Consider the following 19,856-nt stretch of genomic DNA (forward strand, 5'->3'; position numbering starts at 1 on the left):
AAATTCATGCTTGCCGGGGATGACGTTTCTTAAATTATGAAATGCTTCCAGGTAATAGGAATATAAAAATCGTACATTTTGCGTACGATCTTGGTCTAGCGATCGTACATGAGTAAAAATGCAAAAAAATCGTATGAGTACGATTAAAATCGTACATCTGGCAGCCCTGATTCAGTGTTACCAGAAATTGTTGTCCGTCTAATCGACACAGTACCGTGAAGGCGTGCATTATCGTGTTTCCAGAACAATTATAGTACAACCAACAAAACAATTTTAAATTCGTTGCTTTAAATTCATAATTTGTGGAGACATCGTTGCGTGGCAGGACAGGACAGACAAAATTATCAGGGTAACAGGGCAGATCGTACGTGGGCATGACATTATCGTACGTTTGGTATCACTGACTAATGACTATATTGTACGCTGGAGTGCGGTCAAGGTTCGATGTTGCTAACAATGCACATTTACGCTAAATCATTAAATCAAGTTTTTGAAAATGAGGATGCTAATAAAGTCTTTTTTTTTTAATCATTTTATTATCGTAATGATCCTAAAATAATCTTTTCAAAATTTTTAATATTAACGACTTTAATCTCGACTCTTCTTTTATTCTATTTGATATTATCACTTTATCTTATACAAATAATGCAATTAATTTTTATTGATAGCATTTGAGCGGTTTGTTCGTCCACAACTCAGCCGTTTTGTTTTAAACACAGTGTCTTAATTCCTTTGGAATCGGGCTTTCTCCCGTGTCATAACTATAACTGCTACACTAGCTAAAATAAATTTGTTGATATGCAATCCAGTGTGGACAATAGTTTTACTCGTTTTACTATAACTGTTATATGATATTTTACGTTATGTTAACATAACTATGTCCTAAGAAATCATTGAAAATATTTTTTTCATCTTCAAACAGCCAGCTGACTTATAATCCACCATGATATGGTCAGCTGACTTTAATAGTCTTTTTTTTTTTTTAAACATTTTATTATTGTAATGATCCTGAAATAATCTTTTCAAAATTTTTAATATTAACGAGTTTAATCTCCACCCTTTTTTTATTCTATTTGATATTATCACTTTATTTTATACAAATAATGCAATTAATTTTTATTGATAGCATTTGAGCGGTTTGTTTGTCCACAACTCAGCCGTTTTCTTTTAAACACAGTGTCTTAATTCCTTTGCAATCGGGCTTTCTCCCGGGTCATAACTATAACCGCTACACTAGCTAAAATAAATTTGTGGATATGCAATCCAGTGTGGACAATAGTTTTACTCGTTTTACTATAACTGTTATATGATATTTTACGTTATGTTAACATAACTATGTCCTAAGAAATCATTGAAAATATTTTTTTCATCTTCAAACAGCCAGCTGACTTATAATCCACCATGATATGGTCAGCTGACTTTATTTTCCCTTCAAGATATTAGGTAAATTACAATTCGACAAATTTTAAAGTTCTCCGTGTGTGGAAGGCTGCCACTGAAAGTCCCACCCACGGATTCGCAGCTGACGGTTGCGAATATTCATAGTATAAATCCCTAATGCATTTTACGAAGTTTCGAATGGGAGGAAATAATTGACCAAATTTGTACCTGGCTCCCGAACCATCAGGTAAAGAAACCAAAACAGATGCGTTCCGCCGAACAATAGAATATTCACTGGGCCGGCCGGTTCGACTACCTGCTTTTATTTATATAGATTACAAAAATGTTTAAGAGGATGGGGCTATTATGAAAGAAGTACAGAATTCTCGTAAATTGCTAATGTGCACATCCACCATACTAGTATGGCAACGGTAATGCTCTAAATAATTACTGACAGCCCAGTTTTGATTTCTAAAGTTATCATTAGTTTTTTATGATATATTTAAAAATTATTCAAGAATTTCGTTTAGTCAGAGAGGAAAATTATAATATATGCATTAATTGAAATATTAATTTTAGTTATATTGACGATAATTTATTTAGCATAATTAAGGACTTTCATTGTTCAATGACCTAATGTCAAGTAAATCCAAACATGGTCCAAACAATTAAAAATTCCGTTTCACGTTAGACGTTTTTCAGAATATTTTAAACATTAAATTCCACAAACCTTAATAAGAACATAGGTATATTAAGAACATAATTATCATAAATCTAATGAACGAAGGTACTTCTCTCCATATAAGAAGAAAATGACTACAGTTTTATCCTTTAAGCTGCTTAACTGTGGGTTTTATATATACCAATTAACATAGATAACTATATCCTCGGTAAAAGATATTTTGTGTATTTATGTACGCACGTAAGAAGTTATACTTGGCTAGTTAATTTCACGTTGCTAACTTCTTCTTCATTGACAAGCTAACTTCAGGGTGTCAGATTTTTTTTTGTTGCGGAGTGCACGCGCATCATAAAAAATACTCTTATCATTTTCCCCTAACGTGCCATAAGAAGTATAATAATAATAATAATATTCTTTATTGCACACCACTAAAAGATACAGACAAAAGTAGTATAATTAGAGGAAGATGTACAAAGGCGGTCTTATCGCTAAAAGAGCGATTTCTTCCAGACAACCTTTGGGTATAAGCGCATAGAAAAGCGGTTAGGAAGTGGACAAATAATTGTTATAGAAATTAGGATACATCACAATAGATATAATATAATTCAAAATCAAAAGGTTAAATTTCCTTTGTCATTGTCGCACTGACTAAAAGTACATATTGATTTAATTCAGTCAACAAGATAAACCTAACTGATAAGCTAATGCAGTTTCAAAGTTTTGTCATTAGGTGCGTAAATAAATTAAATTTTCGACCCGATCTTAAGTTTTGCATAAAAACATTATACGTATGATAACTAAATATAATTAATATGATTATATTAAATGGATTTTACATAAAATCCTATATTTAAAATTGTTTCAAACCACAGGGATTTCAAAACACAACAATAGAAGAGCAAATAGCTTGTAATAAATATCATAGTTTACACACGTACTGTCGTCTGTTCTTACGTTAAGCAGCTTAATGTTAGACAATGGTAACGACCGGCTGATAAAGCTAAAGCTATTTTTGTTTTTTGATAAATATACATGGAAATATTTAGTCTATATTTAAATATATAAATACACATATTACACCCAGACTCAGGTGGGAATCGAACCCGCAACCCGCGGAACAGAAAGCATGGCCACTACAAACTCGCCAACGAGTTTTATAGATATCATTCTGTCGCAGATGTGCCCGTGTGAACTAAACAATATACCTAACTGTTCCGTTTTCTCCCGTCAAAATAAAGCCTAAATCAATCAATGATAATGTAGCACTTGACAGGTGAAAGATTTTTTTAAAAATCGGTTCAGTACTTTCTGAGTTTATTTGAGTATCACTAGAGAATAATGTTGGAATTTTTATCGATCGCATGAAATTGGATAATTCTTATTGCAGAACTATCAATAACTGTGATATTATTATTATATATTTTACTAAAATCCACAATTAAAAATCATAAACTACCCACAAAAAACTATACATACAGGAAGAAGGTTAAATAAAAAAAAAGTTTAACATCAATAGTAAGTAAATCATCACATTGGCACAAGTATGTTATAATGCAGTAGCCATTTTGAACCCAGTATGAAAACCCAATAATGAAAGTAAAATAGTAACACAATATATATAAAATCTGAGTTATTCAAAAACGTAGAAAACTTTTATCCAAACTATTTTATAATAATAAATGGAGTCATGGTATATTATTGATATACTTTTTATGTTAAAGTGCAATTTTTTTACTTGCAATTTTATGCATCAAAATATTTTGGTTTTATATTTTTTCACATAGCAAAAATAAAATAACGCAAATCTGATCCAGATTTACACGAATTACTGCTAATTGATTTAAAAAATTGAAATACTGACCTTTTTAAAAGTGCAAAAGCAGGGCCGTAACGCTTTATTGACGAAAGATTCAATAGCGTCCAAGCAGCGTCTCTTGAGTCTCGAAGCCACCGACGAATTATGATCAGTGGGCTGGGGTGAATGTGAATCTCCACTAATTCCATACAAAAGACAAATAAAAAAAAACTTCATAGAAACTAGTGACACCTGTCGGTCTATGTCGTAAAGTTTGTTTTTTTTTTTTACCATCTTTGTTATTTATATAACAGTATGCGTGATTTAATAAACTATACCTTAATGAAAATAACTGTATATTACGTGTAAAATATGAATTGAAATATTTTTTTCGATATTATTTATTTTAGACAAATTACAGTCTATTTCTATTATTTTTAAAATTACTTCAATGGCAACATCTATCTAAACAGAAATTGAAGTTTTCAAAACTTTTCTTCAAAAACTTTTATGTTATTGTGCCAAAGAGTAATAGAGTTTAACTATACATAAAAATAAATAAAATAGGAGTTTCTATTTGTCATTTGAAAATAACCGTTTTTTACTAAATGCCTATAGTATGTGTACACGATAGATATACAACAATAACATTTTTTACAATTTTTGTCTGTGTGTTTGCTCCGTCTAATCTCTGAAACGGCTGGACCGATTTTGACGGAACTTTCACTGGCTGATAGCTGATATAGTATATAGTAACAGCTACTTTTATTTTAGAAATTTATTTATTTTATAAGTCTGCGAACTGAGCACTAACTTTTTTATTAAATTCCACGCGGGCGAAGTCGCGGGCACAGCTAGTGAAAGTATTAATTGTGATCGTTTTCGTGTAATCTAAATATTTGGAAATCAATCGAATTTGGTGGTTGTTTGGATTTCTTCAATTTATTATATATTTTTATTTATTATGGACATCCCCTCTGCCTAGTAAAGCTAAGATGTGGTCTGACGCTGACGGTTTTCCCTAATTCTAGGATTATAACTACTTGGCTTTGAAATTGATTGCAGACACTTTGAGGTAGAGGAGTATGCAATGCGCTTATGGTTTATATGATGCATATTCAACTTGAGTACAAAATATTGTATTTTTCAAAATTAATGAAGTCTAAAACAAATTATGTTTAGAAATAAAACTTCATTAGAATAATACAAGTCCATAAACAAAGCCCATCTTCTATAATGGATACTAAATTCTTGCGCTTTACCATGTTCTTATAACAAAATATATGTTAGTGTACATAAAAATCAAACACTTTTTGTATAAAATATTTTATTTCGAGTAGCATTTGGATACCTAATTACAAAATCATGGTGAAAAAAAATGTTATCACCTCTACAAATGCAATTTGATCAACTGATTTTAGAAAGAGGTGGACATTCTTGTGTATAAATATCAACACTCATCAGTTATATTTAATTAGAACAGAACAGAAAAAATATTGTTTTGTAGATCGAAATTTAAAATGTTTGAGAAACTAGGACAAAATTGAATTAATGTTAAGTAAATGTTAAATGTGTATAAATGTACAGACCACAGATTAATAAACAAAAGGCAGATGGAGCGTGTCCAACAAAAAGTATGAAGCCACTTTTTATTCATGTGTGCGTGGCGACTAGAAATGGCACTGTAGGAACACGTGCATCTATGTGTGTATAATGATACCATAAAAAGAAAAAACTCCCTATATTTTTTAAAACGTTCTTTTACGACAATAGGTTCTAAAGTTTTATTTGGATACACGAATTTATAACTAAATAAATACTTTAATAATAATAGTAATATTAATAAAGGTTTCGTTAAAAATAACGAAAGAAATAGGTATGCTAGGCTTTGCTTCGGGTATTAATTTTGTTTTTGTTTAATAAGGTTTAAATGGACTTTACAATGCTTACAACTCTAGATAATAAAACTTTAGTGTTTTTCAGTAGTATCATATTTATTTCATTAGACAAATTAAAAAAAACATACATAATTTAAAATATTTATTAATAATAATAATAATAATAATCATCATCATCATCATTTATCATACACATACATCGATATACAGACAACTTAAAGACTAGACCAAAAGATTAGATATACAAATAATTACATTGGAATTTTTTTTTATCAACCAACGACATTTTTCGATAAAGCATAAGCCATCCTCTTTAAAATGTAATGAACACACAACGCAAAATTTTGAAGCCTGCCAATTATTGTCTTGCCTGCTTTGGCGAATAATAGAAACCCATTCCTCGCGTAGAACAACATCTGTCGGCAATCTGCAAAAATCATTAAATAATAAAACTTGACACTGATTACAATATGTATTCTTTAAATATATCTAGCATCTTCCATTAATTCCACTAATATTATAATCTGGCTATTGGCCACAACTTAACAAAATATACCATATATGTAAATAACTTCATCATTATCATATATATATATATATATATATATATATATAGGAACTAAATTGATAACCATATACATTTATATTTAAGCTCCTGCATTAGATATTAATGACCGAATCACAGTAAATGGTAATAACAAATAAAAATACATCTAAATTCGGAATAATTATTTAGGCGTGATATTACGTGTGGAAATCGAATACACGTCCGTACATTTAAAAGTCAGTCTCACTAACGCCTAGACCATCAGGTAGTTTCCCCAATTGAAGGGAAAAACATTTCGCCGAACACTGGCAACACAGTTGAATTAATGTCGAGGTTTTGTGTTCCGAGATAACCATATAATTTATTGAGTGAATAAATAATAAAATCAATTAAATAATTTATAATTACCTGTGAAATGAAATTCCATCCTCTTTTTTTTATTTTTGGGAACAACTTTCACGATGTTTAATAACACAAGACGGCATTTTTTTACACAAAATAATGAATCACTCGAGACGTTTAAACAATACGACGCTATTTTTAGCACTGCTGCGACTTTGTATTCGCTTTTGATTTTGTATTCGCTTTGGTGGCTTCACTCGCATGTTCGGTGCGCTCCATCTGCCTTTTGTTTATTAATCTGAGGTACAGACTACAAATACCTTCTCGTTTTCGGTAAAGTTTTAACTTACATTGCTATTACCAAAAGCAAACTACTTATATAAAAATAAGACATATAAAGTTTTTTACAAACACCTATAGCTTACATTTAATAAAAACACTGTACACATTATATTTTACGATATAGGCACAAGTACTAGTAATTTGCTATTCAATAAAATTACTAGTTAAATTATTTTCTTTTTTCAAGGTATAACTGTAAATTTTTCCAAGCACTGTCTACTTGCGTCTGCGTGTATTCATAGCTCCAAAATGGACTAAATACAACATTGGCCAAATCCACTTGTTCTTTGTTCGATGGCTGTGCGTTGATGCGCTGCTTTGCTTCCTCCTCCGTCAGATTGTTACGTTGTTGTAACCTGATGATTGCCTGCTTGAACAAAACACCACTTTAAAGTATGTAATAAAAATATTTCCAAAACTTCAAATAATTTTGCATTCATTTAAGTATAGAAACGAAGTATGTATTTATCTTTATGCGACTAAATTATAATTACTAAAGATCTTGATTTATAAAAATGAATCCTATTTCCCTTAATTACGCCATAACTTGAGAATGACTTGACTGATTTCCTTCATCTTTTTTTAAAAAGATTTCTAAAACTGTAGATGATTACGAAATTAAAGTTTAAGAAAATTGCACATAAATTGGAAAATTACAAGAAACGTTAACGACTATTCCAAATTCGCGAGTATGATGACAGTTCTTGTGGTTAAAAGTATACGTCTGACAGGTCAGCTAAGTATTTAGTAAATCAAAATCTGAAGTAACCCACCTCGCTCGGGGGTATAATTACAGCCCAGAGCTGGTGACAGTGCCTGTACCACTTAGCCCTCACCATCACTGCCGCTTCCATCACTACGACCTTGTACCCCTGTTCCCCAAGAGCCTTGATCCGTCTCTGTGCTTCTTCAATGACAGCTGGCCAGACTAGTTGGTTTAGTTTCTCTAATTGCTCCTACAAAAAATTTAAATATATATTAAGAGACATAGTCAGTTGCAATAGAAAGTTTTTTTTGTTTGATTTCAAACATTTTTTTCAAACACGATTTAGTAAAAAAATTAAAATACAAAATAACATTTTCCTTTCTGTGTTATTAGTGTCTGCAGTATTGTTTTGACCTGTACAGTGTACGAATAAGGCCAAAATGAATGCATGAAGCAAAAGCAGACATTTTTATTAGAAATTATATTAGAAATGTTCAGGTGCTTAATGATTGTCAGCTCATAGGTTTCCATGACGGAGCCCTCTTTGATTTATATCTTACTCATTATTTGGAAGCAGAGTTATTGATTCAATATATTAGCCATGTGAGCCAAAATCCACTAACAAAAGATAATTGTGAACATATAAAGTATATTTTTTTAATAATTTCAAAACCTTATCACTAAAAACAATACTGCCAAGTTTCTTTCTGTCTACTTCTCCATCATCAGTTATGACATTGGGACCGAAAGCCTCTGCTATTGTACTGTTTAATGGTAGTCCTGGTTTGTACAGCTCATGAGCAATAACATCACAGTTTACAACAGCCGCTCCCTTCAATCTAAAAAGTTGTTAGAAGTTATTAAAATTACAATATTTTACTAAAATACACAGGTAAGATATAATCAAGGTTTAGGCACAAGATAGGTCAACTGTATTTGCACTGACTTGAAGCTTCTTTTTTTTATTTTCTGTTAAAATAACTCACTTTAATTTCTCTGTAATGCTACTCTTTCCACTGGCAATGCCTCCAGCCAATCCGATTACATAAGGCCAGTCAGGAATGTTTGGGTTCGGCTGAGAATAACATGAAATGAAACATGTGTACATAGTTTTTGAAATGAGCATATTGTTATTTGTTTTGATTAAAAGTAATACCTAGTTGAAGTTTAATCTTGTCAATTTTAAGTGGCAATTCTGAACAAAATTAGAGATTCAGCAGGTAAAAACAGTAAATCAATTACAAAATATTACTTAGAATACCTCAGGTTCCCTCAAAACTGTTCCTAGTAACCTCATCCGTTTATTACTAGAACTAACTTTTGTTTCCTCTTCTGAGGACTGTTTCTGTGCCTCCTCTGCTAATCCTATTGTATACACATCCAACTGTTCAAGACCATTTTCTTTTCTTTTCTCATTAATTTTAACAGCACCTCTAATTGTTTCTTCACTGACAACAATAAGCTAAAAAATGAATAATAAATTTATAATAATGCAAAGGGGTAGATTTGTCAAACTACTTTGTGTATTATTTATTTAGTATTGTATTTAAATTTAATCATTATTATGTTTAATATGACTACCTTACAATATGTATTTGTTCATGGCACTTAGTCAAATATTAATAAAAATTTCTTCCATAAACTTTTATTAAATGTTTGGACAAAAAATAATATTTTTTTCCTTTTATGAAGTTTTAAACAGTTTTAAGATCGTTTAGTAAAAATAAGATACTACGACAAGGAAGACGCGACTTTTAAAGACAGCTTTAATAAATATGTGAATCTTTAAAAAAATTGGGGCCATGGTGCTGCTGTAGAAAGTTGAAGCAAACTGTTTCTTGTTCAAAAATTTGGTGTATATTATTTACTTTCTGGTATTATAATGTTCATTCTATTTTAAGATTTTTTTATTTTTTTACAGTTTAAATATTCACAAACCTGTAGTCTTGGATCATGTTTAGTAGGTCCGTAAAGATCTTGTATTGCCACCACATTGTATTCAAGTTCTGGATTAATATCAGTCAAAAAATTAAGAACTGCTTTTATTCTTTGTTCCACCGGTTCAATCAACTCCCATAAGATTTTTGCTGTAAAATAATAATACTTAATAAGATTCCAAATACTAATAATATATAAAATCAGAACAACTTGAATATCAACCTAATATTTTCAATTCAAAGGCAATAAAAAAAATTACTACGGTATATACTGTAACAAATATTGAAATATTTAAACCCTGTTTAAAATGTGTACCGTTTTAATGCAAGTCTATTTATATATATGAAAAATTAAGTTTAATATCTCTGGAACAAAAATTTAGTTTGTTGAGATCTGTCTCAACTTAAGTATTATAATTTTGAATTCTGTTTTAATAATTTTACTCACATTGTATCATGTTTACATCAGTCACCCCCACAGTGACATGCTTAGTAGCTCTAAGTGCAGCTTGGGATAAAAGAATCTTATGACCATTATGTAACTTGTCAAAGGTACCACCGAGAGCAACATATTCATATGTCTTCACCTTCTCGTCTGGTAAAACATCATGTTCACTTGATTCTTCATCTGATGAGTAAATTACAACTTTAAATTTAGTCATATAATTTCAAAGCTAAAATTACAGTATTCAAGTAAAACCTCATAAAATAAGTAAATTTTTTGAAGTAGTATTAGCACTAAAGATACATTTTGAAATTTAATACTAGGAAAAACTACTGAGTGCCTAGTGCAAGTTTTATTCACAGAAATGTGTTTATACGTGAAGATTATTTTGTATGGGAATTGAAACAGTGCAGCCTAGACGATAAAGAATAGAATATGATACAGTCGATATTGAGTCATCTAGCGGCAAACGCAAGAACTAGGTTGAAATCCTGAATTTCCCATACAAAATGAAGTTAAAATTTACCGTTATTTCGAGGCGGATTAAACAAAACTCACACTAGACACTCTGATAATGAGTGAAATGAACTTATAAGATAAAATGCTTTATATATATATATGTGTGTGTATATATATATATATATATATATATATTTTATCATAGTATAAAATATTAATAGTAAATCACCTATTTGTTTTAACAGCACATCATCTTTAACATTGTCAATGGATAATTTTAATTTATCGGCTTCTTTTCCTAAGTCTTTATCAAATATAATAACTTGAACAGGATTATTTGTTTTGATTTTTGTTAGCGTATCCCACGGTTTAAGCATTAACCTTACATCATACGCCCAACACTGAAAAAAATTTCACCGTAAAAAAAATTGTATTTGACAAAATTTAGTACCAAAAGATACAAAGTGTTGAAATATATATATACTTACTTTGGAATAAATATTAACAATCTGTTTATTTAAAATTGATAGTGTGCTGTCCAGGCCTCCATAAATCTTTATATACAGAACATTCTTAACTATATTTGACACTTTTGTACATAGTTTGTGAGCTTTGGCAGCATTAGACACAAATAGAATTCCATTGTTTGCCATTGAAACTGCGTTAAAACATTATTTTTTTTGAAAATAATTAATAACTAAATTAATGCACAAAAATGAAACCTACCTGGACCATTACTATAACTTAAAATGATATAATATGCAATAACAATTGAAACTAAAGCTATGGAGACAGACACACAAGTAAATTTACCCATGTCAATGTGTAAAAATGTAATGTTTTATATTTGATAAATTGTAAACTAAATGCTCTATAACAATGCTCATACTTTATTAAATTCATTGTACTACAGCCTACCGATATTCAACAATTAAATGATGAATAAAAATTGTTATTTTTGTCATTACCTATACACCACAATACGATAAACAAATACACAAATTGATATTTTAAATTAGCTAAATTTTTTACTTTTAAATGATGTTTAGGAATGTACTATCAGAAATATGTTATCACTGTTTTAATACGGTCTAAAGTCTACTTTACGTTTAAATAAAATTATTTGTCAAGTTTAACTTAAATTGTCATTGTAAATATATAAATATTGTCAGTGTCAATGTGACTTAGGCCCATGGAGCATAGAGAAATAGACCCACGGTTTTATACACAGGTCATGCAACTAAGCCCAATTTCAATGCCTTGAGAAATTCTTAAGATATGTCATAACCACAGAGTACTTTGTATATAGTCATAATTTTTCGTTCGCGTCAACGCTGCTGTACGTTACTGGTATTGATGTGTGTGGTCACGTGGTCATCGAAATCCAAAATTTCGAATTGAGTCTGAATCGAAAATCGTATTTATCAGAATTGTTTGAGGGTATGCAATACCCTTATAACTGTGGTAAAGTCATTAAAGCTCACCACCTAAACAAAAATCGAATAACGCTTCAGCCTGTAATATCCCACTACTGAGCATAGGCCTCTTTCCCCATGTAGGAGAAGGATCAGAGCTTAATCTACCACGCTGCTCCAATGCGGGTTGGCGGATATATTCCCTACTATGAGTAACGATCGCTATCAGGTGTACATGATAACAACTGGGACCGACGGCTTAACGTGCTCTCCGAGGCACGGTGGGGAGACCCACAAAGACTGCACAAACACCCAGACCACGGCAAACACCTGTATGGCCAATACAAATGTTTGTCATGTGCGGGGATCGAACCCGCAACCGCCAGCGCAACAGGTACAATCTATGGCTGTGACCGTTGTGCCAACGCGGCGTCAAACAAAAATCGAATTACCGACGGAAAACTTGAGTGGCTTCCGACTAGCACAGTTGCCTTTAACTTTCTTGGATAGAACCTTCCTGTAGAATTTACCCGTTTCCACACTTTCTTCCCCGTTTTTGCCGCTTTGGCCATATTAAGAACCAATAGCGCTCCACCCCCCCGCTGTTACAAATGTGCTTAACCTCACTCTGGTGAAAACTAGAGCAGGTCTCAGACGACAATGTCTCTTGCCTTTTCTGCAGAGGTAATCAAAAGCTATTTTTTTTTTTTTTTTTTGTATTACACGTCCTTGTTTATTAATAGTAATTCACCAGTCATTCTGTATAATTTGTTAATTCTTTTTCATTACATACTGACATTAATAATAATAAAAAAATTACTGAACGTCAATCATGTTGACGTTGTTTCAAAACTAAAGCCGCCATATATATAACTAGCGACCCGACCCGGTTCCGCTCGGGTGTAATGCTGATACTAAATATAAAATAAATATTTGCAATATAAGTGCAAAAAATGTGTTTATTTACGACATCACATTAGCAACCTCCAAAACTTTCGGTGTTCATCTACTATATTATGCATGTATTATACACATAAACCTTCCTTTAGAGTTACTCTATTCACTAAAGAAAACCGCATCAAAATCCATTGCGTAGTTTCGAGATCTAAGCATACAGACAGCGGGAAGCGACTTTGTTTTAATTATTTTGTAGTTTAAATTTTTGTAATGATTTTAATAATTAATTTACAAAAACATAAGCAATGATATATATTTTTTTAGTTATGGATGCCGATAGAGCAAGCAATTATCTATAAAATGGTATATAATTTATGTGGAGTGGCTGTGAGGTTTTTTTCTAAAAAGGGAGGTAATATTAGTTGGCGGTGCGGTGCGGTGTAGTGCGGTGCGATGCGGTGCGGTATGGTACGGTGCGGTGCGGTGCGTAGCGAGGTAAAATAAGAAAAAACAAGCCTATTATAAGTAGTATATGTTCTTGTTAGAAATTTTAAACACTTACCTACTAGTTCTCGATTAAATATTATGATCCTTACTGCTGTGTGGTTACGGCAGTAAAGAATATAGCCACCCCCTCTCTTCCCGTGGGTGTCGTAAGAAGCGACAAGGGGATAAAACAGCTTCACTACCATATTGGAACTTAAAAAACCGACCGATGGCGGGATAACCATCCAACTGCTGGCTTTGAAATACACAGGTCGAAGACGGGCAGCAGCATCTTCGGTGCGACATAGTCAACCCTGCGGTCACCAACCCGCCTGGCCAGCGTGGTGACTATGGGCAAAACACATGAGTTCACGTTATTTTTGGCGTAAACTTGTGGAGGCCTATTTCCAACAGTGGACTGTATAGGCTGTAATGATGATGACCCCACAGCATTTTTTTATATAACAACGAGTAGGTCGACAAACAAACGCCATACAAAGCCACTGCTGTGGGATGTACAGGTTCAATCATAAATAAAAGAGCATTATGAGAAAATTTGTGTATTTTTTAACATATACCTACTAAACTTATGTCATATCGTGATTAGGTACTTAAAACAATTTTAATTGCCTTGTAAGTAAAAATATTTACTGTGCATATCTTATGATAAAGATAAAGCGGTGAAGACCATTCTTAAATTTTCTTTAGTTAAAACAACGGTAACATTCGATATAACAATATGCTTAGTGGTGGTAATTTGTGCGTGTAAATAATTGTGCAGGGATTAAAAAACAGGAGTTACAAACTTTGAATATTAATAGAAAATTGTTTTTAAATTATTATATTTACCTATACAATTTATCTTAAAACTAATACAATCGTTTTATACAGCATTGTATATATCATAATTATCTATTTTATAACATTTATAAGCATAAAAATACCATTATATATTATTTTTATACAGTGTAAAGATGCCACGAGAACAACACGTTTATTTTTGTTTTTATTTTCTCTTTCAATAAAATGTAGGTACATGTGAATTACGTGTAAAACTTAATCTTTACTTGCATATCTACTTGAAATTACGAGATCTAGATCATGCAATGCATGAGCGTGCCAAAGTATCGGAAACTCAAAAAGAGCAACAACTAACACGGTGAATATTTTTAAAGTATAGACCATATTGTTTTAGTGATCGTGAAAGTAATAAAACCTAAATCTACATTTATCTATATTTATATTTAAACACCTAATAAAAAAATATCAAAATAACCATGAAATATATAGGTAGGTACATCTAAATATTTAAAAATTTGTCATTTTATATTATTTTAAAACGTTTCACTTAGCTTTATAATTCCTTTTCTTTATTTACTGCATGATTCATGGCTTAATTAGATTAAAACATACAAGAAAAAATATTTGTCAGCGGTTCACAATAGATGTAATAAATAAAGACATTAAACAAGATTAAAAAATCACGCGAGGCTTGAAAGTGCGAAATATTACAAGGAGAGGGTTAGTATATTGCGATATCACCTGCATTTATTTTTCATTGATAAAACACCTGCAACCTTAATGCTTGTTTAGATAATTATATCACGATTAAGTCAAATTTTAATCCGATTAGGAATACTTTATTTATTTATTTATAAGGGATGGTACACAGCTCGGAAACAAATTATAAAATAAACAAGAATGAAATATAATTAAAAAGGCATCGACCATCCATCCGTTTAAAATTTAAATTAACAAACGTGAAAAACAAAAAAATAAAAATATAAAAATAAAAAAAAGGAAACACAAAACTTGTAACTTGTACATAAAGACAATATTCTGAAAATTCTATGTACCTATATAGAATAAATCGCTGGGAAAAATGATTATAGAAGTTATTATAAACCTTAACAACAAAGAAAAATGAAATGTAAGGGGGTAAATGAATGTGAGGCGGGACACATTTGTCTAAATTTTATTTTTAAATAACATAGTTAATCTTTCAAATACGTGAAAGTGAACACAAAAACCTTAAGGACTTAAGATTATACAGGGTGACTGGTGAATTACTATCAATATTTGAGGACGTGTTATTTGAGGATCATATATGACGAAAAAAAATTACATATAAAATAAATATTCATAAATTTCTAAGTAAAGTTAACCAACAGTTATCTCGCTAATTACGCGTCGTCTGGACGCCCTAGCTGCGCAGTCGTCACAAAGCAGGTGTGTAGGTATAGGTACATTAAGTTATCGCGCGGTCGTTTACCTACGTCCAAACACCGCCAAGTGTTAACAGGGTAGCAGGCTACTTTTGATCTACCAGTATGATCCAATCCCCCTTCATAGTTTAATTTTGGCTTAGGACAGGCAAAAATACCAAGATAAGAATAGGCCGACCCCCTTCCCCTTGATAATTTGATAAATATTAATTTATTACGTAAGAATCTAAACGAAAAAATGAATACACGTTTGGTTTGTTTCAATATTTATTTTTATTAGTACTTTAGGTAGGTACTAATAATTTTTATTTTTTGTTAGTAATAAACTGGTTTTAATTATGGTCTTTACCGACATAAGATTTTCAGTCCAGAGGCTTAACAAAAAATAAAAGAAAAAACTACATATTCAACTACAATATTATTAAAGGAGAATGCCCATCGCAGTATGGACTTTAGTTTCGCTTTGAGAAAATTTGTGCCATGATGATATTTACCACATTTTGTAGGTTCCTTAGTGTACATTTAATTAAAAAAAACGCTGTTTCTCTAGCTCGACGGGTATAATGAAAAAAAGTCACAACAAAAGTGGTTTTCTTATCCTTCATTCATTTTGTATTTTTATTTACATTTGAAGTTTTAAAGATCTGTAAATGTTTCAATATGATCTGAATGCAAGTAAGTTAATGCTTCAGTTTGCTTAAACTCAAGGTACGTCAGTAAAATGAATGAATTTAGAATTAATGGCTAAAAGAGTTTCAATCAGTAAAACGAAACAGTTCTTCTTCTTCTTTTAAATTCTAGCTTCCTCTAGGATTTGCCAATATCCGAGTAATTGAATTTGTTCTGTTATTTTGAAATTGACTCTACTTAATGTGCTGGTTTTGTGAGATTACAAAATTATGTCAGAGAAAGAGAATAATTTAAAATCTGTTGATCCACCTAAAACAAGACACAAACAAATATATACAAACATGTATGGGTTAGTATAAGACAAACAATTTACAGCCTAATATTATTTAGTGAGATAAATGAACATAGATTATCTACAAATGGAGTATGTACATATGACAGAACAGATTTAAGGTCAATAGGGCGCGGTATATCAGAGGGGAGATAATCGTAAAGGGAGGACAGATTCCTTGGACAGGTAAAGAAAATGTGATCAGGAGAGCCCTCGTCCAGTCCACACTCACAAAGTGAACTGTCTTTCACTCTAATTTTAGATAGAAAAACCGGAGTACATGAATGGCCGAGTCTGAGACGACAGATTGTGGAACAAACTAGTTTATTTGCTTTTCTGTATTTGTAGAACCAAGGTTTGCTGGGTACTAATGGTTGAATTTCTGCATAATGCTTGCCCTTGTTTCTGCTAGAATGGATCCAAAGATTATTCCATTCTGATGTTAAGTGAGCCTTGGCTAGTGGCATGAGGTCCTGACAGTGAACCCTAAATTGGCTAAGACCTCCGGACACAGTAGCCGCCTTAGCATGGGAATCTACACTTTCATTTCCTGTAATGCCACAATGGCTTGGTATCCAAGCAATAGCAACCTGAATATTCTTGGAATGACAAGAAAAAAGAACTTGTTTAATTTTGAAAATAAGAGAGAATTTGGATTTTGACCTAAATTGGTTAGACTGGATGGCTTCCAAAGAGCTTCTAGAATCTGAAAATATAATTGATTTATTAAGATTATGTGATTCGATAAATCTTAGTGCTTCGAAGATGGCCAAAATTTCTCCAGTAAAAACAGATGCCACCGGTGGTAATTTGAAATTTAATATGACATTTACACTCGGAATCCATACTGCCACTCCGACACATCCAATGTCAGATAGTTTTGAGGCGTCAGTGTAAATAAGAAGCCAGTCCTTAAATTTATTATTGACAATTGTATTGAATTGTGAGTTGGCTAAAGGAGGAACTTTATCAATAGGAAGATTGAGAATAATATTTGGTGAAAATATGAGTGAGGCAAAAGGAGTATCATAAAGGGGATTGCGGTTAAACTGAACAATCGGGCATGGAAGACTAACAAATTTTTTAAAAGATTTTACAAGACAAGGAGTGTCCTTATGGGACCAATAGGAAGAGGAGGAAGTAAGTCGAGTAAGTGTATGAAGTTTGTCTATAATAGGATGAGAGGAGGATTGCAATGCCTTATAGAGAAACCTATCTGATAGGTACTGCCGGCGTAAATGAAGGGGGGGATCGACACACTCCACTTGAAGTGCGTTAATTGGAGAAGATGCCATAGCACCAATTATGACCCGAAGTGATTTAGCTTGTATTTTATCTAGCAGTTTTAATGATAATTTACTACAGGGTTCAAGAAGAAAAGATCCGTAATCGAAGTGACTACGAATTAGGGCATTATACAAAAGTTTCTGGGAGTATGGATGGGAACCCCACCAGACCCCAGACAAAGATCTAATGATATTAAGGTTTTTTTCCGTCTTCTTATGGACATGATGAATATGTGGGATGCCAGTCATTTTAGAGTCGAGATAAACTCCTAGAAATTTTACATTATTTTTAACTGATAGAACACGGTTATTGGAAGTAATAGCAATGTCAGGGACAGATCTTGCACGGGAAAATATGACCACACTACTCTTTTCTACCGAAATTGAAAGCCCATGTCTGTCTAACCATTCGTTAAGGTAGATAATGGCCGAATTAAGGCGGTTCGAACCTTCTGTAATATCTTTACAGGAAGTATACAACGACAAATCGTCCGCATATTGTAAAACTCTACAGAAACAACTGACTGAAAGGTCCAGTTCATAAGTGTAGATGTTATAGAGGAGAGGGCTAAGAACCGAACCTTGGGGAAGACCTTTCCAAATTAATCTAGGAGAGAGGGAATAATTTTGATAGTTAACTATGAGGGAACGGGGAGACAAATAATTATAGATAAAGTTCACTATCTTCACTGGGACACTCAGCTGTAGCATTTTCTGCCTGAGCACCGGAAGTAGGACATTATCATATGCGGACGATATGTCAAGGAATACTCCTACTACATTCTCATTCTTCGAGAAAGAGATGCGGATATCTGTGACAAAGATACTAAGGCTATCCATTGTGCTAAAACCTTTCCGAAAACCGAATTGAGTCTTTGCTAGTATACCCTTATTCTCCATTATCCACTCCAATCTATTTTTGATGAGGTGTTCCAGAATTTTAGCCAGTGTAGAAGATAGCGCAATAGGGCGATAGGAAGAAGGGTCTTTACCATCTTTACCCGGTTTTAATATAGGGATAATAATCTGGGTTCTCCATTCCTCTGGAGGGGTCTCAGATTGAAATATTTCATTTAGGAATGTCAGGCAGACTCTTTGAGCAGACTCACCACTGTTTATAATGAAAGAGTACGGGATACAATCCACCCCTGGCGAAGAGTCCTTCAAGGTACTCAGTACCAGCCGAAACTCTTCCACAGTAAAGGGGCCATCAAAGTCACTACAGGCTGTTGATGGGGGACTTAGGTAAATACTACAGTTTTCTAAAGAGGGTACATATGGAGGTGCCAACTTTTGTGCGAAGGCATCTATCCAAGTTGATGAATCATTAGAAGGGAGGCTATCACTTACTCTAAAGGAGCCACGAAATTTTTTAATATTCTTCCAAATTAAAGAGGGGGGCGAGGAAGGAGATATACTTTCACAAAAAATTTGCCAGCCTTTCTTCTTCTTCTGTGAAAATATATTGGCAACTTCTGCTGCAACTCTCTTATAGGCCAAATAGTTTTCTGTGGTCATGGATAAAGAGTACAAGCGCTCAGCACGTTTGCGGCGCTTGCATGCATCTGTACATTCAGCATCCCACCATGGAGGAGAGGAAATTCGAAAATTGGAAGATTTTTTGATGGGTATTGTTTTTTCTGCAGTTCTTAAAAGGGCATTTTTAAAAAGAGGGTACAGTGAATGAACATTGCTAGGGTTTATTAAGGGGATATACGATACTTCTTCATCTGAAGTTACAGCAAATTGGGTCCAGTTAGCCTTATTCAGTTTAAATTTTTGTCTCGGTTGATAATTTATTATAAAGGGTCTAGGTGAGCAAGTAAAAGTGATGACTATAGGGAAATGATCACTACCACAGGAGTTAGGGAGAATTGTCCAGAAGAGTTGGGATGAGAGTGAAGAGGAGGCAAGTGATATATCCACTGCACTTTTAGGATTTTGTAATGGTGGAACCCGACGAGTGGGTGATCCATCATTAAGTATTACTAAGCTGTTATTATCAACTATGTCTAGGAAGAGAGAGGATAAATTGTCACAAAAATAGGAACCC

General features: G+C 32.5%; 1 protein-coding gene and 1 long non-coding RNA gene across 2 annotated transcripts; both read right to left on the reverse strand.

The window, feature by feature from the left end:
* Positions 1–5,999: 5,999 nt before the first annotated feature.
* LOC123656711 lies at positions 6,000–6,948 on the reverse strand. The gene is made up of 2 exons (XR_006743581.1): positions 6,711–6,948; positions 6,000–6,182 (listed from the first exon to the last, which is right to left on the reverse strand). It is a non-coding gene; the product is annotated as an uncharacterized LOC123656711 (long non-coding RNA).
* Positions 6,949–7,044: 96 nt separating this feature from the next.
* LOC123656709 (bifunctional coenzyme A synthase) lies at positions 7,045–11,495 on the reverse strand. Its single transcript, XM_045592370.1, has 10 exons — positions 11,260–11,495; positions 11,022–11,191; positions 10,763–10,934; positions 10,078–10,257; positions 9,631–9,779; positions 8,954–9,154; positions 8,679–8,767; positions 8,366–8,531; positions 7,760–7,942; positions 7,045–7,353 (listed from the first exon to the last, which is right to left on the reverse strand). The coding sequence occupies exons 1-10, from the start codon at positions 11,348–11,350 to the stop codon at positions 7,156–7,158; spliced, it is 1,599 nt and encodes a 532-aa protein (XP_045448326.1). The 5' UTR covers positions 11,351–11,495; the 3' UTR covers positions 7,045–7,155.
* Between the last annotated feature and the right edge of the window lie 8,361 nt (positions 11,496–19,856).

The sequence above is a fragment of the Melitaea cinxia genome, chromosome 9 (genome assembly GCF_905220565.1).
Source record: "Melitaea cinxia chromosome 9, ilMelCinx1.1, whole genome shotgun sequence".
NCBI classification, from domain to species: Eukaryota; Metazoa; Arthropoda; class Insecta; order Lepidoptera; family Nymphalidae; genus Melitaea; species Melitaea cinxia.